Here is a 26,773-nt window from a genome sequence, read left to right on the forward strand (position 1 = left end):
ATTTTCCAAGCTGTTTTAAAGGCACAGTCAACTTAGTGTATGTAAACTTCTAACCCACTGGAATTGTGATACAGTGAATTATAAGTGAAATAATCTGTCTGTAAACAATTGTTGGAAAAATTACTTGTGTCATGCACAAAGTAGATGTCCTAACCGACTTGCCAAAACTATAGTTTGTTAACAAGAAATTTGTGGAGTGGTTGAAAAACGAGTTTTAATGACTCCAACCTATGTGTATATAAACCTCCGACTTCAACTGTATCTGTTGAAGCAGTCCTTGCCCCTATATTGCCTCGGGGATATCAAAGGGATGAATATAATATTACGGTAATGGTATATAATATTACGGTAATGGTATATAATATTACGGTAATAGTATATACTATTATGGTAATGGTATATAATGTTACGGTAATAGTATATAATATTATGGTAATGGTATATAATGTTACGGTAATAGTATATAATATTACGGTAATGATGAAGGCCAAAGATATTACTGAAACGTGGGTTCTTCTTGTACCTGCAGACCAGGTACAACGAGAATGTATTAACTTGTATATTAGTGTACGAATGTATTGTGAGATGCTGAGAATACACTGTGATCGATGAAACTGGTGACAAGGCTAATTATTGTTTTCCAAAATGTGTTTTAAATAAAATTACATTTATTACATGCAATGATGAAAATGAAAGTAAAATACGTTTAAAGAAAAATCACATATTGTACTCCAAAATGTCGCACATGTTCCCTAGTGCACTTTTGACCAAGAGCCATAGTGGTTCTGGTTAAAAGTAGTGCACTATATAGGGAATAGGGTTCTATAGGGCTCTGGTCTAAAGTAGTGCACTATATAGGGAATAGGGTTCTATAGGGCTCTGGTCTAAAGTAGTGCACTATATAGGGAATAGGGTGCCATTTGGTTATTACACAAGGAGCACATCGTCAATTACTTGAATACCCTGACTCAATTATCTCCAGTAAAAAAAGTGTGTGAATCTCGCAATTAAAAAAAAATAATACTTTTTCGTACACTATTTGAACATGACATTTAATACAACACATCTAATAATAACCAATTATGGCATTGACAGAGTAGAACACATTTTATACACATTATTTACAGTACAGTACAGTACAGTACAAGAGGCCTGTGTTAAAGGAGGTCACTGTGCTAGTCTAGCGGTAACACTTCCTCCCTCGTCGCCTCACAGCCAGACAGGAAGCCAGGACATCCGGTTGTTGGGKACTCGACAGAGGCTAACGTCTCGCACGTGACTGCCCTCCTTGACACCGTTTTAAMCCACCTACGCTGTCGAAAAGCTAGAGATTTAATAGTGCGGTAGAGATCTTTCAAGCTGGGGAGTGAGGTTATGAATCTGACTCTAATCTGACTTAGAGGAGTTGCCAACAACCGGATCTTATCCGGTTTTCAGGGATTTACTTTTCTGCTGAAAACCGGATGTGGGAACTCCGCTCAGGCGTGTTTTTAACACCTGCTACGTTACGTTACATTGCGATTGACAGCTCCTGGAGTGATGGTTGGTGGCTGTCTTTCTGAATTTCATCCTGGAACACATAAGAAGAAGAAAATAACTTTATTTACGGTTAAATCAAGAATATTGACCTATTACTACAGATGTAGGATCTTAATTTGATKACCCTGTTGCGTATTWGAGGTGGTTTAAATAGGCTTCTAAAGTTTGTAATTTCCACTTAGAAATTTCAGACTTGATTTTGGCTAGGAAAATGTCCATTAATTATAATATAAATACAAATGCACATTTCTTGTTGCTGCAGGATTATTTTCCTCCTGTAGAAAACTGGCTCAAATTAAGATCCTACATCTGTAGAGCTACAGTAGTGATGGTGACTGTTAGAAGGCAACTAAATGAAGCCCTKGACCAGAGCTAGTGAGCAGAGCTACAGTCGTGATGGTGATTGTTAGAAGGCAACTAAACGAAGCCCTGGACCAGAGCTAGACTTGCATCTACTTATTAAACTGACAGACTTACCGTAGGAAGTACTAAGGTTGTCAAAGGTGTGGTGGTTACGCTTGCCAGGAAGTTGGAGTTCAGGTATCCCTCTCCAAAACAAACATCTTCATCTTCATCGTTGTCCACCCCGACGCTGAAGGCCTCTCGTATCTTCTCAGGGATCAGACAGTCCAGCARAACCACCAGGATTCCGATGACCAGACACAGGACACCTGGAAAACAAGATGGATGCCTTTTTAACAAAATGTCCTTTAATGTTGTCATTTAGTGTGGATAACTTGGCTCTTTCTCAATTAATCTTTCCTTGATTCCTAGAGTCCTTTCTCCTAACCTCATAACCTCTTGAGATGGAGGCTAGGAGAGAGGACACAAGGAATTGAGGAAAGTTTAAATTGAGGAAAGAGCCTTTGAGCACTGGTAAACCTTTCTTTACCTGTGGCCAGCGCCAGCCAGAAAGAACCGCTGTACTCTGTCTGGAAGGCTCCAGAGGTGCCGATGGTGAACAGACAGGTAGGCAGGTTCATGATGGTGGAGAARGAGGCCATGGAGAAGAAGATGAAGGCGGCAGTGGCCACCATCATGTAGCCGGCGTACAGGATGACAGGCATGGAGAACAGCACGTTGGCTACCATCCAGCAGCAGAACGCTGTCCTGGGGAGGGGGGAGACAGCACTTGTTTTAAATTTGACAGTGTATGTATAGTCAGACGATTTTCAATGGTTCTGGATGCCGCTTCAGTAACCCCTACGTCTTACTTTGCAATCTTTTTTTTCGCATTGTTTGTCATTTATTTTGTACATAATGTTTCTGTCACTGTCTCTTATGACCGAAAAGAGCTTCTGGATATCAGAACAGCGATTACTCACCTCGAACTGGACAAAGACTTTTTTCTTTTAATGAGTCTGACGCGAAGGATATACTGTTTCTCCCAGACCAAGCCCAAATCCCCATCGTTCTCATGAAGAAAAGACGCAGGTACAGGGGGCGCAGATCCGGGTACCTTGAGAGAATTCGTTGGGGAGCGGGTAATCTGCCTCTATCATCCGTTCTATTTGCCAACTTGCAATCGCTGGAGAATAAACTGGATGAGCTCCGTTCGAGACCATCCGTTGTGGCTGAACGACGACATGGATAACATTCAGCTGGCTGGGTTTTTCGTGCATCAGCAGGACAGAACAGCCACATCTGGTAAGACGAGGGGTGGTGGTGTGTGTCTATTTGTCAATAACAGCTGGTGTGGGATGTCTAATATTAAGGAAGTCTCAAGGTTTTGCTCACCTGAGGTAGAGTACCTCATGATAAGCCGTAGATCACACTATCTACCAAGAGAGTTTTCATCTATATTTTCCGTAACCGTCTATTTACCACCGATGCTGGCACTAAGACCACACTCAACGAGCTGTATAAGGCAATAGGCAAACAAGAAAATGCTCATCCAGAAGCGGCGCTCCTAGTGGCCGGGGACTTTAATGCAGCCAAACTTAAATCCATTTTACCTCATTTCTACCAGCATGTCACATGTGCAACCAGAGGGGAAAAAAACTCTAAACCACCTTTACTCCACACACAGAGACCATACAAAGCTCACCCTCCTTTTGGCAAATCTGACCATAATTATATCCTCCTGATTCCTGCTTTCAAGCAAAAACTAAAGCAGGAAGTACCAGTGTCTTGCTCAATACGGAAATGGTCAGATGACGCAGATGCTACACTACAGGACTGTTTTGCTAGCATACACTGGAATATGTTCCGGGATTCATCCAATGGCATTGTGGAGTATACCATCTCAGTCACCGGCTTCATCAATAAGTGCATCGACGACGTTATCCCCACAGTGACCGTACGTACATATCCCAACCAGAAGCCATGGATTACAGGTAACATCCGCACCGAGCTAAAGGCTAGAGCTGACACTTTCAAGGATGCTTATAAGAACTCCTGCTATGCCCTCAGACGAACCATCAAACAGGCAAAGTGTCAATACAGGGCTAAGATTGAATCCTACTACACCGGCTCTGACGCTCGTTGGATGTGTCAGGGCTTAACAAACTATTACGGACTACAAAGGGAAACCTAGCCGCGAGCTGCTCAGTGACGCGAGCCTACCAGATGGGCTGAATGTCTTTCATGCTCGCTTCAAGGAAAGCTACACTGAAGCATGCTTGAGAGATCCAGCTGTTCCGGAAGACTGTGATCGCGCTCTCCATAGCCGATGTGAGAAAGACCTTTAAACAGGTCAACATTCACAAGGCTGCGGGGCCAGACGGTTTACCAGGACATGTACTCAGAGCATGAGCGGACCAACTGTCAAGTGTCTTCACTGACATTTTCAACCTCTCCCTGCCCGAGTCTGTAATATCTACATGTTTCAAGCAGACCAACATAGTCTCTGTGCCCAAGAAAGTGAAGGTAACCTGCCTAAATGACTACCGCCCCGTAGCACTCACTTCGGTAGCCATGAAGTGTTTTGAAAGGCTGGTCATGGCTCACATCCACACCATCATCCTGGAAACCCTAGACCCACTCCAATTCGCATACCGCCTCAACAGATCCACAGATGATGCAATCTCTATTGCACTCCACACTGTCCTTTCCCACCTGGACAAAATAAACACCTATGTGAGAATGCTGTTTATTGACTACAGCTCAGCGTTCAACACCATAGTGCCCTCAAAGATAATTACTAAGCTAAGGACCCTGATTCTAAACACCTCCCTCTGCAACTGGATCCTGGACGCCCCCCAGGTGGTAAGGGTAGGTAACGACACATCTGCCACGCTGATCCTCAACACGGGGCCCCTCATGGGTGCATGCTTAGTCCCCTCCTTTAATCCCTGTTCACCCACGACTGCGTGGCCAAGCACGACTCCAACACCATCATTAAGTTTGCTGACGACACAACAGTGGTAGGCCTGATCACCGACAACGATGAGCAGGACAACAACCTCTCCCTCAATGTGAGCAAGACAAAGGAGCTGATCGTGGACTACAGGAAAAGGAGGGCCAAACACGCCCCCATTCACGTCGACGGGGCTGTAGTGGAGAGGGTCGAGAGTTTTAAGTTCCTTGGTGTCCACATCACCAACGAACTATCATGGTCCAAACACACCAAGACAGTCGTGAAGAGGGCCCGACAACGCATTTTCCCCTCAGGAGACTGAAAAGATTCGGCATGGGTCCCCAGATCCTCAAAAATTTCCACAGCTGCACCATCGAGAGCATCCTGACCGGTTGCATCACCACCTGGTATGGCAACTGCTCGGCATCTGACCGTAAGGCGCTACAGAGGGTAGTGCGTACGGCCCAAGTACATCACTGGGACCAAGCTTCCTGCCATCCAGGACCTCTATACTAGGCAGTGTCAGAGGAAGACGCAACAAATTGTCAAAGACCAGTCACCCGAGTCATAGACTGTTCTCTCTGCTACCACACGGCAAGCGGTACCGGAGCACCAAGTCTTGGACCAAAAGGCTCCTTAACAGCTTCTAACCCCCAAGCCATAAGACCTCAGGTAGAATATGTATGCATGTTAGTATACTGTATATTTAAAAAAAAAAAATTATATTAAACCTAACCTATACCCCCGCACATTGACTCGGTACCGGTACCCCCTGTATTTAGCCTCGTTATTGTTATTTTACTGTGTAATTCTTTTTTGTATTTTTTTAACTTTAGTTTATTTAGTAAATATTTCCTTAACCAACAATGCAGTTTTAAGAAAAATGGACTTAATAAGGGCTTGTAAATAAACATTTCACTGTAAGGTTGACACCTGTTGTATTCGGCGCATGCAACAAATCACATTTGATTTAATTTGATTTGATGCTTAACATTAACCTTCGGATCTGGTGGTGAAATATCCACTACAGGTATGTGTTTAGATCTAGTCAGCTTACCAGAGAGTGGCCGAGGCGTAGCGCCCAGAGTATCTATACTGGTAGATGAGGCCACAGGGGTTGTTGAGGGTAAACTTCTCAGCGATATAGAGGATGGGGTTAGGTAGACCTCTCTCTAGGGCGTCCTCGTACTCCTCGTCGATGGTGTCTTTCCACTCAAACATCTCGTTGTAGTTGATGGTCTCGTTCAGTTGATTCACAGGATTCCCTGGAAGGATAGAGACCATAGAGGACAATGGGCGGTTATAATCCATGCACTTACAACACACATGACAAGTTATGTGTCACAATACCAGACCTAGGGCTACAGCACTGGTAACCNCCCTGAACATCTAACTTAAACCTTACCCTACCCTCACCCCCTCAAAACATTAACCCTGAACATCTAACTTAAACCTTACCCTACCCTCACCCCCTTAAAACATGAATCATGAACACTTAAACATCATAACTTTGATCTCCATCCCTATGATTCCCATAATGGCGCCGGAAGAGGATGGCGGCCTTTTCACAAGCTCCTAAACAATTGTGCAATCTTTTTTTCGCATTGTTTGTCATTTATTTTGTACATAATGTTTCTGTCACCGTCTCGTATGACCCGAAAAGAGCTTCTGGAAATCAGAACCGCGATTACTCACCTCCAACTGGACAAAGATTTTTTTCTTTAATGAGTCTGACGCGAAGGATATACTGTTTCTCCCAGACCAGGCCCAAATCCCCATCATTCTCATGAAGAAAAGACGCAGGTACAGGGGGCGCAGATCCGGGTACCTTGAGAGAATTCGTTGGCGAGCGGGTAATCTGCCTCTATCATTCGTTCTATTTGCCAACTTGCAATTACTGGAGAATAAACTGGATGAGCTCCGTTCGAGACCATCCGTTGTGGCTGAACGACGACATGGATAACATTCAGCTGGCTGGGTTTTTCGTGCATCGGCAAGACAGAACAGCCACATCTGGTAAGACGAGGGGTGGTGGTGTGTGTCTTTGTCAATAACAGCTGGTGTGGGATGTCTAATATTAAGGAAGTCTCAAGGTTTTGCTCGCCTGAGGTAGAGTACCTCATGATAAGCCGTAGACCACACTATCTACCAAGAGAGTTTTCATCTATATTTTTCGTAACCGTCTATTTACCACCAATGATGGCACTAAGACTGCACTCAGCGAGCTGTATAAGGTCATAAGCAAACAAGAAAATGCTCATCCAGAAGCGGAGCTCCTAGTGGCCGGGGACTTTAATGCAGTCACACAAGTCATAGACTGTTCTCTCTGCTACCACACGGCAAGCGGTACCGGAGCGCCAACAGCTTCTAATCCCCAAGCAATAAGACCTCAGGTAGAATATGTAGGCATTTTAGTATATATAAAAAATAAAAATAAATTAAACCTAACCTGTAGCCCCGCACATTGACTCGGTACCGGTACCCCCTGTATTTAGCCTCGTTATTGTTATTTTACTGTGTAATTCTTTTTTTGTATTTTTTTTACTTTAGTTTATTTAGTAAATATTTCCGTAACCAACAATGCAGTTTTAAGAAAAATAGAGTTAATAAGGGCTTGTAAATAAACATTTCACTGTAAGGTTGACACCTGTTGTATTCGGCGCATGCAACAAATCACATTTGATTTCATTTGATTTGATGCTTAACATTAACCTTCGGATCTGGTGGTGAAATATCCACTACAGGTATGTGTTTAGATCTAGTCAGCTTACCAGAGAGTGGCCGAGGCGTAGCGCCCAGAGTATCTATACTGGTAGATGAGGCCACAGGGGTTGTTGAGGGTAAACTTCTCAGCGATATAGAGGATGGGGTTAGGTAGACCTCTCTCTAGGGCGTCCTCGTACTCCTCGTCGATGGTGTCTTTCCACTCAAACATCTCGTTGTAGTTGATGGTCTCGTTCAGTTGATTCACAGGATTCCCTGGAAGGATAGAGACCATAGAGGACAATGGGCGGTTATAATCCATGCACTTACAACACACATGACAAGTTATGTGTCACAATACCAGACCTAGGGCTACAGCACTGGTAACGCATGTGGGAGGCCACAATACAGACCCTAGGGCTAACAGCATCTGGTAACCATGTGGGAGGCCACAATACCAGACCTAGGTCTACAGCACTGGGTAACCATGTGGGGGGCACAATACAGACCTAGGGCTACAGCACTGGTAACCATGTGGGGGGCCACCATACCAGACCTAGGGCTACAGCAGCTGGTAACGCATGTGGGAGGCCACAATACAACCTAGGGCTACAGCCCTGGTATACCTGGGGGGGTCACATATATACCAGAATCTTAGGTTCTACAAGCACTGGTAACATGTGGGGGGCCACATACAGACCTAAGGGCTACAGGCACTGGTAAACCCTGTGGGGGGTCACAATACCAGACCTAGGGTAGACAGCACTGGTAACTGGGTGGGGGGTACAATAACGCAGACCTAGGGCTACAGCACTGGTAACTGGTGGGGGGTCACAATACCAGACCTAGGGCTACATACAAGCACTGGTAACCAATGTGGGGGGGCCACAAATACGCAGACCTAGGGCTACAGCTACTGGTAACCTGGTGGGGGAGTCACAATACCAGACGCTAGTGTCTACAGCAGCTGGTAACCATGTGGGAGGCCACAAATAACCAGACCTAAGGGCGTACAGCACTGGTAACAGCATGTGGGGGGCCACAATACCAGACCTAGGGCTACAGCACTGGTAACCTGGTGGGGGGTCACAATACCAGACCTAGGCTAACAGCATGGTAACCTGGTGGGGGCCACGGAATCACTGGCCGCCCAGACCAATTGAGGTACGCACTGGGCTATTATTACGAGGCACGCCTTTTGGCCGTCAAGCATAATTACCCAGCCCAGGGTTGATTGGCATCAATCTTCTACACCATCTCATCACCACAAGACCTAGGGCTACCTACTTAGGCATCCTTTCCGTGTAACCCATCTGTGTGGGTAAGCACCTGCGCGCTCACAAGGAGCCTACTCTCCATTTCTAAGAGTCGTATCGCTTGTTACTCGGGCTACAGCAACTGGTAACCTGGTAGTGCGTGGAGCCTTCCTTTTCAAAACCAGCTCACTCGTCTCTCACTCCTCTCTTCGGCTCTCTCTCTCCATTCCTGCTTTTTTGTGAGTGACCTCCTTCCCGTTCCTCCCACGTCTATCTGCTGGCGGGGGTTTCTCTAGGAGGAGTATCCTCGACTCTGATGGGCCACACTGTTCTCAGGGCTCCAGCACTTTGTGCTTTACCTCAACACACATGTGCGCCGGGCGCCCAACGCATAATCAACCTTTAAAAATTGATGGTGATCCCGTTCGGTAGATGGAGAGGTGGGCGGCTAGGCTAAGGAACTATTAAGTCTGGTAGAAAGACCATGTAGTATGGGGTGTGCCCCCATATCATTTCTCGGACGACCTAGGGCTACCGCACGTACACTGGTAACGCCTGTGGAGGGCCACAATAACCAACAGAGCCAACGGCGGGCTAACGGGTCAGTAGCAGGGCTTATCTGTGGGGTTATGAACAGTGTAGTCTGATGGATGAGGAGTGCGACGGATGGAGTCTGCATAGTCAGTAAATCCTAGGCTCATTAGAGTACAATGCTATTATTTGTGTTTAATTTTACGCACTGTGAGAGGTGAAGTTGGGAACTGACGAACACGTATTCGGTTACAGCACAATCAGAATCCTGGAGCGCAATAGGAGTTCCGCGGATAGAGTATGTAAAGACAGCTGAGTGCGCAATTTGAAAAGCTATAGGCGATGGATTGAAGGTATGACTGTGTGGTATAAGGTGAGCCACAATAATCTCGGGGCTTTAGCCAAGAAAGACCCCATAAGAGGTTAACACGCGTTACAATCCTGCACTAGAGCGAAAACAGCTGCGCAGAGATGTGCCGACTTATTATAGATATGACCCAACAGAGGTCAGAGGGGCAAGTATCTTTAACATCCATCTGAATATGGGCAGCTATACCAGCACGTGGGTTGGGTCAAGGTAGCACTAGAGCGTTAAGAGCGTTGAAATAGTAACCAAAGGATATGCAAAGGCTAATCATCCGTTGGGGGCTGACAGAGGGGTCAACAACAACTGGGTACTCGTTCTGCCTAAGAACACACGGAGTTAATCCAGACGACGTGGGAGTTAGCCTCACTGGGTAGATTTAGAATAGAATTGAGGGAAGTTAGTTGTGCTTTAACTGCTCCAGCCTAAAATTACGCGGTTTAAAATAAAGGTCAAGATACACAATCACAGGGGGCTAGTAATCATGCCAACTGGTCACTGAACCATGTGTGGCGGTGGAAGACCACAATACCGGGATTTTTTTTTTTGAAGCCACGCAGTTAAGAGAGGGCTCGTACATGCACTTACTGGCGTAACCTCTCAAATGTGCCGGAGATCCACAATACCAGACCTAGGGCTAGCAGCACTGGTAACCATCCAGAGCTGAGTGCCTGGGGGTGCTCCCCAATTAACCCCAAGAGACTGAGGGATCCCTAGAGAGGGGACCACCACAGCACTGGTAACAATGTGGCGTGGTAAGGGCCCTCAACGAATAAGCAGATCAGAGGGGAATGTCAGGGTGGTAATGAGACCTAGGCTGCTCTCGTGACCAAACCGTGGCTACTAGGTAACCAGTGTGCATTTGCCCGTTGATGAGGGAGAAACCACCTCTGAGACACTACTCAGCCCTTCCCAGAACCCAGGGTTGGTGTTCAAATGGCGGCGGGATGTCCTATTAGGAGGCAGCACTGGTAAGCCATTCTCTTGTGTGAGGTAACAGGCGGGAAACTCCGTTTAGAGCGATATACCAGACCTAGAGGCTAGCAGAAAAGACCCAAGCCCAGTGGTGTAAATCGGGAGTTCCTATTGGGAGCAGCAAGAACCTTGCATACGGCCAATTGGCATCCTAACTACCATAACCCCGTTCAAGGCATTAGAAAACTTAGATCTATGGCACTGTAACTCATTGTGCGGGGGCACAATACCCTCTGATGGCAACCCTACGCATGTAGAGCACACATTAAGGATCATCCGAAGATCACGTTCTGAGGTTAAAACATCAATATCTTGTGTAGCCCTGGTTTCCCCCTTGCGGTTACAATAGATCGAAATGGATTTAACAAGGAGGGAACATCATCAGGAATCATAAGCTTTCACCTGGACGACCCTGGATGGGAGCTACAGCCAGACTGATAATCAGAAAGAGCATAGGTGTTGGGGTTTTTGAGGCCCAGAGATTATTCCTGTACACAGCCAGCCTGTATAATCCAGGTCGCTGCAAAAAGATCGACTGGTGTTTGCATCTTTTCTTGAGGATGGCTGAGTGTGACCATAAAATTAGGTCCTCCCTGGGTTCTATAGTCATAGACCTCAGGGGCTTGTAACATGTACTGTGTGAGACTCGTTAGTGTGGAATAATGATATGGTCCACAAGCTACTCTTGGGAGAGGATCCTTCAGAGGGCGTAATATGACAAACGCACTGGTTAACCATTTGTTGGAGTTTATAGAGAACACAGCAAATATACGGTACGCCGCAACCTTAGAGGGATCTACAGCTAACCTCTAGGTCCACCTCATGTGATGGCGAAGGCCTACAAATACAGACTCTTCGAGGGCTACACGCACTGGTAACCTGGTGGGGAGGCCCACAAATACGCAAGTATCCTAAAGTGTGCCTCACACAGCAGCCTGGGTAACTTTTTGATAAGTGCGTGAAAGGCCACTATACGCATATAGATCTCACTTTGAGGGCTAATACATTGCCAGCACTGGTAACTCTAACTTCAATAAGTGGGAGGAACTACCCTCACAATCGCCCATGGTTAGACCTAGAGGCGGACTACAGCACTAGGTCACCCCAGCATGGTGGCGCAGAGTATTAAAATCCAACAATACCGATTTTTGATACTCTGACCTAAGAGGGCTAGCCAGCACTGGTAACCGGCTGTGGGGGGCACAATAACCAAGACCTAGGGCTACAGCACTGGTAACCATGTGGGGGGGGCCCAATACAGACCTAGGGGCTAGACAGCAGCTGGTAAACGCATGTGGGGCCACGAATACCAGACCTAGGGCTCCAGTCACTGGTAAACCATGTGGGGGGCCACAATTCATGGCCCTCATAAGATCCTGAGGGAGGAGCTATCATCTAGTCACTGGTTAACTCATGTGTGGAGAAGGCCCCGACAAGGAGCTCGAGACACCTAAGGGAAGCTTAGGTTCACGTCCTACGCACGGTAACTAGGTGCGGAGGTGTGCCACAGATACCTAAGACCTAGGTCTAATAGCCGTCCATCAGGTGAACCATGTGGGAGGCTTCACCACAACAAATTAGGACTCCATAAGAAATGAAATTAGAACGACCATAGTAGTGATACGCTGGCACTGTTAAACCAACTATGTGGGGGGCGCAACAATACCAGACCCTAGAAGGGCTAACAGCACTGGTAACCATGTGGCGGGGCCAACAACATACCCGCGCACCAGATCATTAGGGCTACAGCCACGGTACATTAGATGAGGAGGAGGCGGAAACCCTGCTGTTTTTGTCATCTAAAAACACCTGTCTGTCCAACCTGTCTGTCAAGGAATACCTCTATAGTCGCTGGCTCACAACCCTGTCTCTTCAACCTGTCTGTCACATACAATGTCAATGGTAGTGGAGGCAAACCTGTCTTCAAATAACCTGTATGTCGAGCCTGGTACCGCGGTATGCTTATGGGGTGGGAGGAAAAGCCTCGAGTCTGTCACTCACCTTGTGTGGTATGGGGACTGGAGCAGGATCGGTTGAACCTCAACGATACAACAGGTGCGAGCTGTAGTGTCCAATTGGCCCCAGGCAGGGTTGTCTTGTGCTCTTCTGGTTGTCTGCTCTCAGCAACTGTACTCGATCACAAAACCCCTGCAGTCAACAACATGAGTCGTGTCATGGATGCAGCGAAAACAAAAAAAAGAAGAGCACACGCTAATTTCGTATCTAAGTCTGTCTTTTGCCTGCATGGGGACTACCTAAGAGCTAAGGAGGCGTATATTTAATCCAAGCAAACAGTGTCGGGGCGAGCGACAGGTTGGGTTTGCAATAACGCAAAGACAGAGGTTATCCGTTAGAGAGCTTATTAAACATAGGCTACATCATATCAATTAGCTAAATATAAGACTAAACCTGCATTGAATTTATTACCTGAAAGAAATAGGCAGGACATCTAGGACTATATACACTGCTCAAAGAAATAAAGGGAACACTAAAATAAACATACTAGATCTGAATGAAATATTCTTATTATAATACTTTTTTCTTTACATAGTTGAATGTGCTGAAACAAAAATCACACAGAGAATAATGGAAAATCAAATTTATCAACCCATGGAGGTCTGGATTTGGAGTCACACAATTCACAAATTTAAAAAGTGGAAAAACACACATCTACAGGCTGATCCAATTTGATGTAATGTCCTTAAAACAAGTCAAAATGAGGCTCAGTAGTGTGGGTGGCCTCCATGTGCCTGTATGACCTCCCTACAACGCCTGGGCAATGCTCCTGATAGAGGTGGCGGATGTTTCTCCTGAGGGATCTCCTCCCAGACCTGGACTAAAGCATCCGCAAACTCCTGGACAGTCTGTGGTGCAACGTGGCGTTGGTGGATGGAGCGAGACATGATGTCCAGATGTGCTCAATTGGATTCAGGTCTGGGGAACGGACGGGCCAGTCCATAGCATCAATGCCTTCCTCTTGCAGGAACTGCTGACACACTCCAGCCACATGAGGTCTAGCATTGTCTTGCATTAGGAGGAACCCAGGGCCAACCGCACCAGCATATGGTCTCACAAGGGGTCTGAGGATCTCATCTCGGTACCTAATGGCAGTCAGGCTATCTCTGGCGAGCACATGGAGGCTGTCGGCCCCCAAAGAAATGCCACCCCACACCATGACTGACCCACCGCCAAACCGGTCATGCTGGAGGATGTTGCAGGCAGCAGAAACGTTCTCCACGGCGTCTCCCAGACTCTGTCACGTCTGTCACATGTGCTCAGTGTGAACCTGCTTTCATCTGTGAAGAGCACAGGGCGCCAGTGGCGAATTTGCCATCTTGGTGTTCTCTGGCAAATGCCAAACGTCCTGCACGGTGTTGGGCTGTAAGCACACCATTTGGCAGGGCTCTGGCAGTGCTCCTCCTTGCACAAAGGCGGAGATAGCGGTCCTGCTGCTGGGTTGTTGCCTCCTACGGCCTCCTCCACGTCTCCTGATGTACTGGCCTGTCTCTCCTGGTAGCGCCTCCATGCTCTGGACACTACGCTGACAGACACAGCAAACCTTCTTGCCACAGCTCGCATTGATGTGCCATCCTGGATGAGCTACACTACCTGAGCCACTTGTGTGGGTTGTAGACTCCGTCTCTAGCTACCACTAGAGTGAAAGCACCGCCAGCATTCAAAAGTGACCAAACATCAGCCAGGAAGCATAGGAACTGAGAAGTGGTCTGTGGTCACCACTGCAGAACCAGTCCTTTATTGGGGGTGTCTTGCAATTGCCTATAATTTCCACCTGTTGTCTATTCCATTTGCACAACAGCATGTGAAATGTTTGTCAACAGTGTTGCTTCCTAAGTGGACAGTTTGATTTCACAGAAGTGTGATTGACTTGGAGTTACATTGTGTTGTTTAAGTGTTCCCTTTATTTTTTTGAGCAGTGTATATATATCAATCTAGAACAGGATGATCTATTTTGGATACAATTTGAATGGAATTGATGGAGAGAGAGAGAAAGACCACTCGCGTGTACTGATTTTAAAGCAACGATATTGAGTGTTTTAAAACTTTCCAGCTGGATTTTTAAAACAAATAATCTTTACAATTTAGAAAATAAATAATAATAAGGTGACCCCATGAAATCCAGATGTTAGATGTGTAATTAGACAGAGAGACAGATCTATTTCTATATTACTGTAGCAGAGCCTATGCTGCAGGAAATGTAGGTCCACCTGTCACAATAAATAATACAAGTTACCATGATGAGATGATAGGTCTACATACTGAGATGTCGGTTTCACCCTGACCTTAAAGAAGCCGTTTTATTTCTCTATTTGGTTAGGTCAGGGTGTGATTTGGGGTGGGCATTCTGATGCCTTTTGTATTTCTTTGTTTTTGGCCGAGTGTGGTTCCCAATCAGAGGCAGCTGTCTATCGTTGTCTCTGATTGAGGAATCGTACTTAGGCAGCCCTTTTTTCCCCCCAACCTTCAGTTGTAGGATCTTGTTTGTGTGTAGTTGCTTTCTGCACTGCATATAGCTTTTACGTTCGTTTTGTATTTTTGTTGTTTTTCGGTGTCATTTTTTTTTATTAAAGAAAAAAGTACGCCTACAACGTTGCACCTTGGTCTCGTTCTAACGACGAGCGTAACAGTTGATCATGCAGCGACCAGAGAGAAGGCCGTATAGCATCCAGATTTAGACATCGACATATCATTTAACAGTTTCCATTTTGCACGTCATGTTCATATAAATAATGTATTATAATATTTTATTATAATTTACCGGTTTCTCGCTGTTATTTATCCSGGGAAAAGGGGAGTGGTTTTGGCAGGTTCCCTCCATTCAACCCTAGCGTAGATATTGCGTCTCCATTGGTCCACTAGTTTTCAAGTGACGSTTCATCTTATGAAGAMTCGAGGCTGTAATCGCTGCCAAAAGGTGCTTCAASAAAGTACTGAGTAAAAGGGTCTGAATACTTATGTAAATGTGAAATTTCTGTTTATTTTTCTTTATATATTTGCTAAAATTTCWAAAAACGAGTTTTTCGCTTTGTCATTATGGGGTATTGTGTGTAGATTAATGAAGAAAAAAAWATATTTTAATACATTTTTTGAGTAAGGCTGTAACGTAACAAAATGTGGRAAAAGTCAAGGKGTCTGAATASCTTCCGAATGCACTGTATAAGTACTCTGTATTAGTAGATTTATGGTCATTCCGGTGTCTGCATTGGCAGTAGAGCATTTACGGGGGCATTCATACTTACTGAGCAGAGCAGAGCTGTTGTGAAGGAAGTTGTCAAAGAAGTGAGTGTGTTTATACAGGAAGTACCGCCCCCTCCCACCTACCAACCAATCATTGTCAATGCGGAGCTATATGGAGCTATACGTAGCCCGCACGGCGATGTGGAGGCCTATAAGTTTGTCATATTTATTTGAATGTACATTTTGGGTCAGTTTAGTGTCCCCCCCTAGCCTATTGGACGCACCGCCTACGGTCTACGGGGCTCACCTCTTAAAGTAATGTTGATGCCGTACAGTCCAACGTGCAGTCCCACCTCAGCGTTCACCTCCTCACTGCTGAAGGACTTGTAGGTAGCGTTGGTGGTGGCTCGGGCCTCAGCCCAGTCACTGGTGAAATTCAGTGCTGAGATTGAGATTAAGATTAAGATTGAGATTAAGATTGAGATTGAGATTAAGATTGAGATTAAGATTGAGATTGAGATTGAGATTGAGATTAAGATTGAGATTGAGATTGAGATTGAGATTGAGATTGAGTGTCATACTAAAAACAACAACAATACAACGAACTACTTTATAGCAGTTGATTATCATTTCTTTTGATGTGCGTTTACTGTGAAATAATTGACACCCTCTCGACAAAATCAGAATCGAGTAGCCTAATTCAACAATTCTTTACATTACGTTACATTACAATCCTGTGGTGTAAAATAAATATGTAGAGAGTTCAAAACTCTTGTATAGTGTTGCCAAAGATGATGATGTGAAATTGAAAGAGATGTCCAGCTAGTGTACAGTACTTACCTACGATTACTACACCTATGAAGAGACTGATGATGATTCTGAACGTCCAGAACAGTCTCTAGAAGAGAGGGTTTGAGGACACAAGTCAGGTCACGAAACACGGCACCTACCTTCACTGACTGACAACTACAATACATTTTTTATTATTGTTTTATTAATCCATTTGATGTTAATCACTTTCCAAGGGGAAATAATCAGTTTAAGTCAATATGTATCTACATTGAGYAATTATATTATCTAATCATAGGCAGTACAGTAGGTATACGGAGTCAGATTTGTGTCAACAGAAATGGAACATTAAGATCAATCGAGTCTGAAGATTCCATTTCTGTTGGCATYAATATTACGCCATAGGAAGGTTGCACCAGTTGGTTCTACTCACCGACTTGCCTCTGATACCTGGCAGAATAAAAAGGAAGCTGACCGTGAGGACCAGGAAGACCAGGATAATGGTGAGGAGGTGGGTGTTGAAGATAAAGGAGGTTCTTGGTAARGGGTAGAATGGGTAAATGTCATCGTAGAAGGTCATCTTTCCTCAGGATCTCCGGGGCTGAGAGCAGACAGCGTGACCAGAAGAGACAGTGTTAGTGTGTTAAGAGCAGGGTGTCTAAGTTACCCTCTAAAGATCCAGAGATAGGCGATACATTGAGCCATCAGTTCATTACTATATAGTAGGGGATAATGTACACTGGGGAATTGGAATGTTACATCACCCCCCCAAAATTTTTTACTTAATTAAAAGATTACTGTAACGACCCTGGTTTATAAGCGGCGGAAATCTACTCTGTCGCACGAGCATGCATTTGCGCACAGTCGATAAGCGCGCCGGACCTCGGCTAGAAGGTCGAGGGTTCGAGACCTGCTCCCTGCTGTGTCATAACAATACTTACAGATGCAAGGGGCCAGTTGCACCAGTTGGGGGTAAAATAAAGTTGGTTTTAAATGCTAGGTCGGGCATAGATACGTCCTACTTTGGGATCAGAATTTAAACTTGTTGCACYAACCAARAATAAGACWAKTYKTAGCTRAATCCGGCGTAAGCAATATGCGTTCATGAGATTTGATGCTTCATAAGGATGGTTGCTAGGCAGCGCCGCTTTACTAGGCTGTTACGGTCCTCACGGCAGTAATAAACGTTGCGAGGCGTGTCCTCATTACTTCGCAAATCCCACCACTATGTATGCACGTTTTCTTAACCACRAGTGGATGGATCAACTAATAATTATTGTGGGAATGAATTTCACTGAATTACGAAAATATTTGGAATGAAGTAGGCTAGTGCCATTGAAGGAATTTATCATATTGTTGTTTATGGAAACTCACAAATTCATCCTACCGTTTTAAATACTTTAAAGCAGTAGCCGTTTGTGGTCAACTATAATTTCAGTACCACGAATGAGACAGTGTTATCGCACTGCTTTGAGACAAGCGTGGGGATTCGTCATGATAAATCAATCAATGTCAGATTTTTGTTTCSCGGAATCTCCATTTGGATATTTGGTTACAATTAGGCTGGGAAAATGTTAGCCAAACTGAGATGAGTGTTTATGATGATAATCTTTGGTCTAGTTTGCCTCGTCTAATGGTGTTATCAGAACATTTTGCTAGCAAGTTAGCATTTTGCTAGCATGTTAGCATTTTGCTAACATTTTGCTAGCATGTTAGCATTTTGTTAGCATTTTGCTAACATTTTGCTAACATTTGGCTAGCATGTTAGCATTTTGCTAACATTTTGCTAGCACGAAAGCCTAGAGTAACAGGTGGGTTATTTTGCTCTTCAATCACGTAGTAGCCTAGGCTATATTATCCTGACTAAAAGCCCTTGACTTGTCTGATAATTAATCAATGTGATTTTCTTTCACTAACTTTCTTTCTGTGTATTTGGTTACTTGATCTCTCGTCTGGGCAAATAAGTGGAGGTCAAGCTTTATTTTATTAGTTTGCTAATATCTGATCAGACCATTTAGCATGCTTTAATGTAGCATAAATCAATTGTATTATTTTGGCTATAGACTCGTGCTAGCCATCTCGAAAGCCCTCGGAGGTTGTGAAAATATGAACACGAGACTCAAATCCTTTAAAAATAATATATATTGCTATTATTTTCTCTGTATATCATGAAAAGAGGGTCCCCATTTACAATCCTATGCCTACTCTCTACTAGGCGTAGCTCATAGAAGGGCTTACGACCAGCGTGGTGAAACAGGTACAAACTTTTAGGTCCTGCATAGAGCACATTTTACATCGGATTTAGAGTTACGACCCACTTCGATCAACTGGTACAACCGCCCCCGGGATCTTAAGCACAAAAACACATTGAATTCGAAAACATATCCACAGTATGATGACGTACTACACAAAAAAAACTCCTCAAGGGGCCCATGGCTGGGTGTTTTTTTACAAAAACGTCTGTAGAGTCCGATATGGTTTGAGCTACAAACTATTTAAAACCATCTATGAAAAGCTGAGACTCTCACAGCGACACTCGCAAGCTACATAAGAGTTGTTAGAAGGTAAGGGGTTCTTCTACATAGAAGATCATAGATATCCCAGACATAGTGTCTATAATACTGTAAGGGGTGCTTCTACATAAGAAGATCATAGGAATCCCAGGTCATAGTGTCTATAATACTGTAAGGGGTGCTTCTACATAGAAGATTATAGGAATCCCAGGTCATAGTGTCTATAATACTGTAAGGGGTGCTTCTACATAGAAGATCATAGGAAATCCCAGGTCATAGTGTCTATAATACTGTAAGGGGTTCTTCTACATAGAAGATCATAGGATATCCCAGGACATAGTGTCTAATACTGGTAAGGGGTTCTTCTACATAGAAGATCATAGGACATCCCAGGACATAGTGTCTTATAATACTGTAAGGGGTTCTACTACATAGAAGACCATAGGAAATCCCAGGACATAGGTTCATAATACTGTAAGGGGTTCTTCTACATAGAAGATCATAGGAAATCCCAGGACATAGTGTCTATAATACTGTAAGGGTTCTTCTACATAGAAGACCATAGGAAATCCCAGACATAGTGTCTATAATACTGTAAGGGTTCTTCTACATAGAAAATCATAGTAAATCCCAGGACATAGTGTCTATAATACTGTAAGGGGTTCTTCTACTAGAAGATCTGTCACGATCGTGTGGAAGAGATTCGGACCAAAACGCAGCATGAGGAAAATAAGCCATCTCTCTTTAATAAATAACCGAAGAATGAACATGAAACGAAACACTATACAAACAAACAAAAAACAACAAATGATCGTGAAGCTAAATAACGCAAGTGCACAGACAAGCAACAAACGTTAAACAAGACCACTACCCACAAAAGCCTACTGCCTATGGCTACCTTAAATATGGCTCCCAATCAGAGACAAATGAATGACAGCTGTCTCTGATTGAGACCCAATCTAGGCAGCCATAGAACATAACTGACAACCTCACAATTATCTATCCCATACACAATACAACACCCATAGACTAACAAAACACCACAAATACAATGCCCACCCCAACTCACCGCCCTGACCAACTAAACATAATCAAATAACATAAAAATAGGTCAGGAACGTGACAGATCATAGGAAATCCCGGACATTTGTCTATAATACTCTAATAAGCTCACATAGTTGCCGTCAAACTACAAACAGTAGTCACTGACTTAGTTGGGATATTCATTTCTCACTGAGCAAACAATTTCTGTATTTACAGCATTCATATAAATTATTATTTATCAGGTTTTTGCTTTGGTTGACCTTTTATTTTTGTTGTTGTAGACATTTGCCAATAAAACTCATGAATGCAACAGTTTGTGTCAAATAGTTTTGTGTTCAACTTGTAGCCCTGGTTTTCCTGAACCGAACATGGTAAAACACTTCATTGTGAGGCTCAATATAAAGGCTGGACATGAAGATAAATGAAAGTCAGATAAATGAAAAGCTGATTTTTTTTGTTGTGGTCTCAGGATGTATACTATATATTATATCACTTAAAGAAAGTATTTTATTTCTGAATCAAGACAAAATAATYTTTACTTGAACACACTCATTTGGTAGGCCAATTTTGGGGGGGGTTTCATACAAAGTGCTTTAAGAAACCACTCTGTTGAGACTAAGAGCACATTCAAACTAAACAGAGTACGGGAACAGTAAGTGGATACTCTTGCACTCAAGTTTACCCTCTTTGGCAAACTATCACCGCCAAAAACCCATCTCAAATTAGACCATGCAGGTTTGTAAGCAACAAACACATAACAAAGAAAACACACAAACAAACAAAATCCTCTAACTCCATCTACCTCTGAACCACCACTATGCTATTTTCCTGTCATTCATAATAAGTATGCTTAAAATAATATAAAATAATTTAATTAACTAATTTAAAATAATGCTCACCTGAAAGTGCAAAAAAAGTAGACCACCAGATCAAGAAAGAGGCAGAAAGATGGGAAAAACGAATGTAGTAACACACAAAGGCGAGAGACTTATTTTATACCGGGCACTTCTTTTGTGTATCTTTAGGCTTGCATTGATTGGTATTTTTTTGGAACAGAGGTGTGTGAACCGGTGACGACCATTCCTACAAGGAAACGCATGTGTCCGTATATTATGAGAACTTAGGTCTTAGACACACTGTTGGCTGTTCTTCCACGGAGCGCCTTTTTCGCTCACCTGGATTTCTCGTAACTCCGGCTCTTCAGTACGCATGACATTTCATCCTCAAAATTGAGTAAGTTTTCCAGTTTAAAAAAATAAATAATAATTAACATTTCCTGTTTAAAACCTTTATTTTGTGTTGTTTCTTCCATACAATGTACAACTACTCTATATGTGTCAGCCACAATTTAATTATACCAGTTATTAAAGCACTGCTAATCACATAGATTTTACGCATTTTACGCAACGTATTAGGCTATATCGCAWTTATTTAAACCATTTTCCCGATGGGTTCCTACCTTGCACTTTCCACACCAGTAGGCTGCACCTCGACAACTCTTGACCGTCTTGGAGTGGGTCTCTACGTGCTGAGGTGAATCTCTCGCATCAATGGATTTGCGTAAACAGATGTGGACAGTGCTAGCAGTGCTTTCTCTTATCGTTCAACGTAAGTAGCCTTGTAACCAGTTACTTATTTCGGGTTATTTATGTACGACTAGTAAAACCCACGAAAAATGCATAACCTTTGATAAATAACTATTATATAAGTACTGCATTTTGAGTATCACTCTGAAAGGACCGCTACCTGTGCAGATTCTCAGGCCAAAGTCCACTGGGAAGTCCAACGATATGACGGCTGGTATAACAACTTAGCCTATCACAGTCGAGGTGCTGTTGGTAAGTTTATCACAAAATGTTACTCACTATCTTACAATATTAAATATTTTTAAAATATTAATATTTAAAGATATACGATGCGTTTATAGAAAGTCATATGTTGCATTGTTGCTTTATGACGAGGAACTCCTCTGTGCGCGTGCAGGTTCCCCCCTGGTCCGCCTCCTGCCCGCGCGCTACTCTGACGGGGTCCTCCAGCCGCTCCAGGAGCCACAGCTTCCCAACCCGCGCAGGGTCAGCGATGTGACGGCCAGGGGCCCCTCGGGCCTACCCTCTGCACATAACCAGACTGTACTCTCTGTATTCTTCGGTAAATTGACACTGRGAAACATCAATCTGAATGTTTACTATTCATTCCCGTAACGTTTCGGGTTTATGTTGTGAAATGAAATGCTTGGAGGTTGTCACAAAATGAGTGACCAGTAAACACCTGGCAACGTTGTCAAAAAGGATTGGAAAGGTTTCAGAATAGATTGACAGTCGCAGCTACCTGCCAAATGACAGTATTTCTCGTCTGTCTGTCCAGGGTACCACGTTGTATTTGAGATCCAGGACTCCCGGCCTCCCGGCTGTCCYCCKGARTTCATGCACATCCCCGTCCCAGAGGGAGACCCAGTCTTTGACCCCAACCGTACCGGCCGGGTCCTACTGCCATTCCAGAGGGGGCCCTGGGAAAAACACTCCAGCCAGAGCCCCAATAACCCCCGCACCACAGTAATAACTCCTCACCCACACAGGTAATTAACCGCCCCACACCACAGGTAATAACCCCACACCACAGGTAATAACTCTCACACACAGGTAATAATCCCCGCACACACGGATATTAACCTCTCACACCACAGGTAAACCCTTTCACACAGGTAAGAGCCCTTGCACGCAGGAATAACCCTCAACACAGATAATAACCCTCGCACACAGGTAATAACCCTCACACAGGTTAAAACCCCCCCACAACAGGCAATAACCCTCACACACAGGTAATACCCTCACACCACAGGTAATAACTCTACACACACGGTAATTAACCCCCACAGCAAAGTAATGAACTCTGACACACAGGACATACCCCCACACACAGGTAATAACTCTCGACAAACAGGGTATAACCCCCACACACAGGTATAACTTCTACCAGTAAACACCACAGGTAACCTCAAAAGGTAATAACTGCTCCAGCACACAGGTTAATAACCCCCACACACATGGTAATAACATCCACACACGTAACCCACACACAAGTAATCTCCCACAGTATACCCCCACACACAGGTAATAACCCCCACACACAGGAATAACTCTCACACACAGGTAAAATCCCCGCACACAGGTAATAACCCTCACACACAGGTAGATAACCTTTCACACAGGTAAAGTAGCCCTTGCACGCAAGGACATTAACCCTCACACACAGATAAAAACCCTCTACAAATAAACCCTACACAGTTAAAACCCCCCCACACAGGATAAACCCTCACACACAGGTAATACCTCCACCATACAAGGTAAGTAACTCTCACCACAAGGTAATACCCTCAACCCACAAGGTATAACCCCACGCAAAGGTCAATAACTCTCCAACACTGTAAACATGCAGTAAACTCTCCACACAGGTAATACTCACACAGGTAATAATCCCCACTCACTCAGGATAACTCTCACACACAGTATAACCCCCCACACACAGAGGTAATCCAATACTCTCACACACACAGGTAATAACCCTTCACACACAGGTAAATACCCCACCACACAGGTAATAACCCCTTCTCACACAGGTAATAACCCTTGCACACAGGTAATAACCCTCATCACACAGTAATAAACTCACCACACACCACAGTAATAACTCTCACAACAAGGTAATAACCCCCACACACATAATAACTCTCTACACAAAGTAATACTCTCACACACAGGGTAATAACCCTCACACACAGGTAATAACTCTCACACACAGTGGTAATAACCCCCCACACACAAGTATAAACTCTCACACACCAGGTAATAACCCCACACCAGTAATAACCCCACACACAGGTAAGAACTCTCACACAACAGGTAATAATTCCCCGCACACAGGTAAAACACCTCACACAACAGTATAACCCTTTCACACAGGTAATAGCCCTGTGCACGCAGGTAATAACCCTCAACACAGATTAATAACCTCACACAGTTGTAATAACCCTCACACAGTATAAACCCCCCACACAGCAAGAACCCTCACACACACGGTTAATAACCCCACCACACAGGTAATAAAGCCTTACACACGGTAATACACCCTCACACACAGGGAATAACCCTCCCCACGCGAAAGTTATATACACTCTTCACACACAGGTTTTATAAACCAGTGCACACAGGGTAATCCTCACAAATAACTTCACACACAGGTAATTCCCCCAGAATAACTCTCACACACAGGTAATACCCCTCACACCACAGGGGTAATAACTCTCCACACAGTGAATTAACTCTCACCACACAGACGGTATATCCCCCAGCACAACGAGGTAATAACTCTCCACACACAGTAATAGGCCCCCAGACACACAGGTTGAAATAATTTTCTCACCGAACACAGGTAATAACCCTCACACACAGGGTAATAACCCCCACACACACGGTAATAACCCTTTCAGACAGGCTAATAACCTTGCAACAACAGGGTAATAACCCTTTGACACAAGTAATAACCCTGTTGACACACGGTAATAACCCTTGCATCACAGGTAATAACCGTGTAACAACCACGGGTAATAACCCTCACCTACACACATCGTAAAAACCTACACACAGTGGAAAACCCTCACTGCACAGGTAATACCCCTGCCACACAGGTAATAACCCGTGCCACACAGGGTAATTAACCCCACACCACAGGGTAATAACACCTTACCACACAGGTAATAACCTTACCACACAGGGTAATAAACTCCTGCACACAGGTAATAACCCTTACACACAGGTAATAACTCCTTGCACACAGGTAATATAGAAGACGCTTAGTGAGTGCATACATTCTTAGTATGTGTCTGTCATCCCTGTGGGAGTTGAACCCATGACCTTGGCATTGCTAAAGCCACTCTCTTAGTAACTGAGCGACACAGTTAATATAATGATATACAGTATAGAACCCCTTAGCAGACGCTATTATCCAAAGCGACTTACAAGTAGAATGAGCGCGTCCATATTTCAGAATGAGTATGTGATCCCTGAGGGAGTTGAACCCACGACCTTGGTGTTGCTAGTGCCACGCYCTTTATCAAGTGAGCCAGACCGGAGCATAATGAGCGTCAGGTCAGACCAGCCTGTCTGTTGGTGATGGTGCTACAGTAATACAGCAGACTCTCTATAAGACTGCCCGTTCAGATAAACCCATAGCCTAGAAGCCTGCAGCTCACTGTCCCTAGTGTTTTACCCCAAATAAAAAACGATATTATGTTCTATCTGTAGATGTGCTATGTCATGTCATGTCATGTCATGTTATGTCATGTTATGTTGTGTCATGTCATGTTATATCAGGTCATGTTATATCATGTCATGCTATATCATGTCCTGTTATGTCATGTCATGTTATATCAGGTCATGTTATGTTATGTCATGTCCTGTTATGTTGTGTCATGTCATGTTATATCAGGTCATGTTATGTTATGTCATGTTATGTCATGTTATGTTACATTTCACTGCACCTATCTGGGGTATGTGACAATAAAACATATTATTTTCTGTCTTAAAAAAAAGGCGATGTTACGTTATGTCATGTCACGTTATGTCATGCTATGTCCTGTAGGTGAACCTGGTGACAGCGTGGCTGGACGGCAGCTCTATCTACGGCCCGTCTAGTTCCTGGTCTGACGCCCTGAGGAGTTTCTCTGGAGGTCTCCTAGCCTCGGGGGAGCAGTGGGACATGCCCAAGAGGAGCGGGGGCAGTAACCTCATGTGGAGCGCTGCTGATCCCTCCACTGGTCAGCATGGACCTGAGGGACTCTATGGTGAGAGATGCTGCTTGTTGTTGTTTTCGTCGTTGTCTTCTTCTTCTTCGTCTTCTTCTTCTTCGTCTTCTTCTTCTTCTTCTTCTTCTTCTTCTTCTTCGTCTTCTTTCTTCTTCTTCTTCTTCCTCTCCGTCCTTCTCTCGCTCTCTTCTCTCTCCCTTCTCCTTTCTTCTTCTCTCTTCTTCTCTATTCTCCTCTTCCTTCTTCTCTTCCTCTCTCTTTCCCTCTTCATTCTTCTTTCCGTCCTCTCTTCTTCCCTTCCTCTTCCTCCCTTTCTTCTTCCTTCTCTCATTCTTCTCTCTTCCTCTCCTTCTTTTCTTCTTCCTCTTTCCTTCTTCCCTTCCCTCCCTTCCCTCCTTCTTCCTTCCTTCTATTCTTCTCTTCCTCTTCGTCTTCTTCTCCTTCCTTCCTTCTTCTTCTCTTCTCTTCTTCCTCTTCTTCTTCTTCTCTTCTTTTCTTCACTTCTTTCTCCTTTCTTTCGTTCTTCTTCTTCTTCGTCTTCTTCTCTCTTCCTATTTCTTCGCTTTCCTCTTCTTCCTTCCGTCTCCGTTCTTCTTCTCCCTTCTTCTTCTTTCTTCCTCTTCTCTTCTTCCTCTTTCTTCTTCTTCTTCTTCCTCCTTCTTCTTCTTCTTGTCTTATTCTTCCTCTTCTTCCTCCCTCTCTCCTCACTTCTCCTCTGCTCTTCTCTTTCTTCTTCCTCTCTTCTTTCTTCCTCTTCCTCTTCTT

General features: G+C 44.2%; 2 protein-coding genes and 1 long non-coding RNA gene across 3 annotated transcripts in view; 2 read left to right on the top strand and 1 right to left on the bottom strand.

Moving 5' to 3' along the window:
• Window positions 1-650: 650 nt before the first annotated feature.
• Window positions 651-21,262, bottom strand: LOC112070025 (dual oxidase maturation factor 1). Its single transcript, XM_024137423.2, has 8 exons — window positions 21,108-21,262; window positions 17,085-17,252; window positions 16,703-16,760; window positions 16,170-16,304; window positions 7,609-7,816; window positions 2,432-2,649; window positions 2,017-2,210; window positions 651-1,570 (listed from the first exon to the last, which is right to left on the bottom strand). Exons 2-8 carry the CDS (start codon window positions 17,229-17,231, stop codon window positions 1,511-1,513), a joined length of 1,020 nt encoding a protein of 339 aa, XP_023993191.1. The 5' UTR covers window positions 17,232-17,252; window positions 21,108-21,262; the 3' UTR covers window positions 651-1,510.
• Window positions 19,522-19,833, top strand: LOC139024219 (uncharacterized). The gene is made up of 3 exons (XR_011475509.1): window positions 19,522-19,565; window positions 19,627-19,705; window positions 19,764-19,833. It is a non-coding gene; the product is annotated as an uncharacterized lncRNA (long non-coding RNA).
• A 70-nt stretch (window positions 21,263-21,332) lies between the features above and the next one.
• LOC112070024 (dual oxidase 1-like) overlaps window positions 21,333-26,773 on the top strand; it is a 52,375-nt gene continuing 46,934 nt past the window's right edge. The window contains 6 exon segments of the mRNA XM_070438809.1: window positions 21,333-21,441; window positions 21,687-21,816; window positions 21,963-22,046; window positions 22,192-22,356; window positions 22,573-22,760; window positions 25,846-26,047. Coding sequence (XP_070294910.1) covers window positions 21,759-21,816; window positions 21,963-22,046; window positions 22,192-22,356; window positions 22,573-22,760; window positions 25,846-26,047 — 697 coding nt within the window. The 5' untranslated portion in view covers window positions 21,333-21,441; window positions 21,687-21,758.

Source organism: Salvelinus sp. IW2-2015, unplaced genomic scaffold (assembly GCF_002910315.2).
Source record: "Salvelinus sp. IW2-2015 unplaced genomic scaffold, ASM291031v2 Un_scaffold1203, whole genome shotgun sequence".
In the NCBI taxonomy this organism is placed as follows: domain Eukaryota; kingdom Metazoa; phylum Chordata; class Actinopteri; order Salmoniformes; family Salmonidae; genus Salvelinus; species Salvelinus sp. IW2-2015.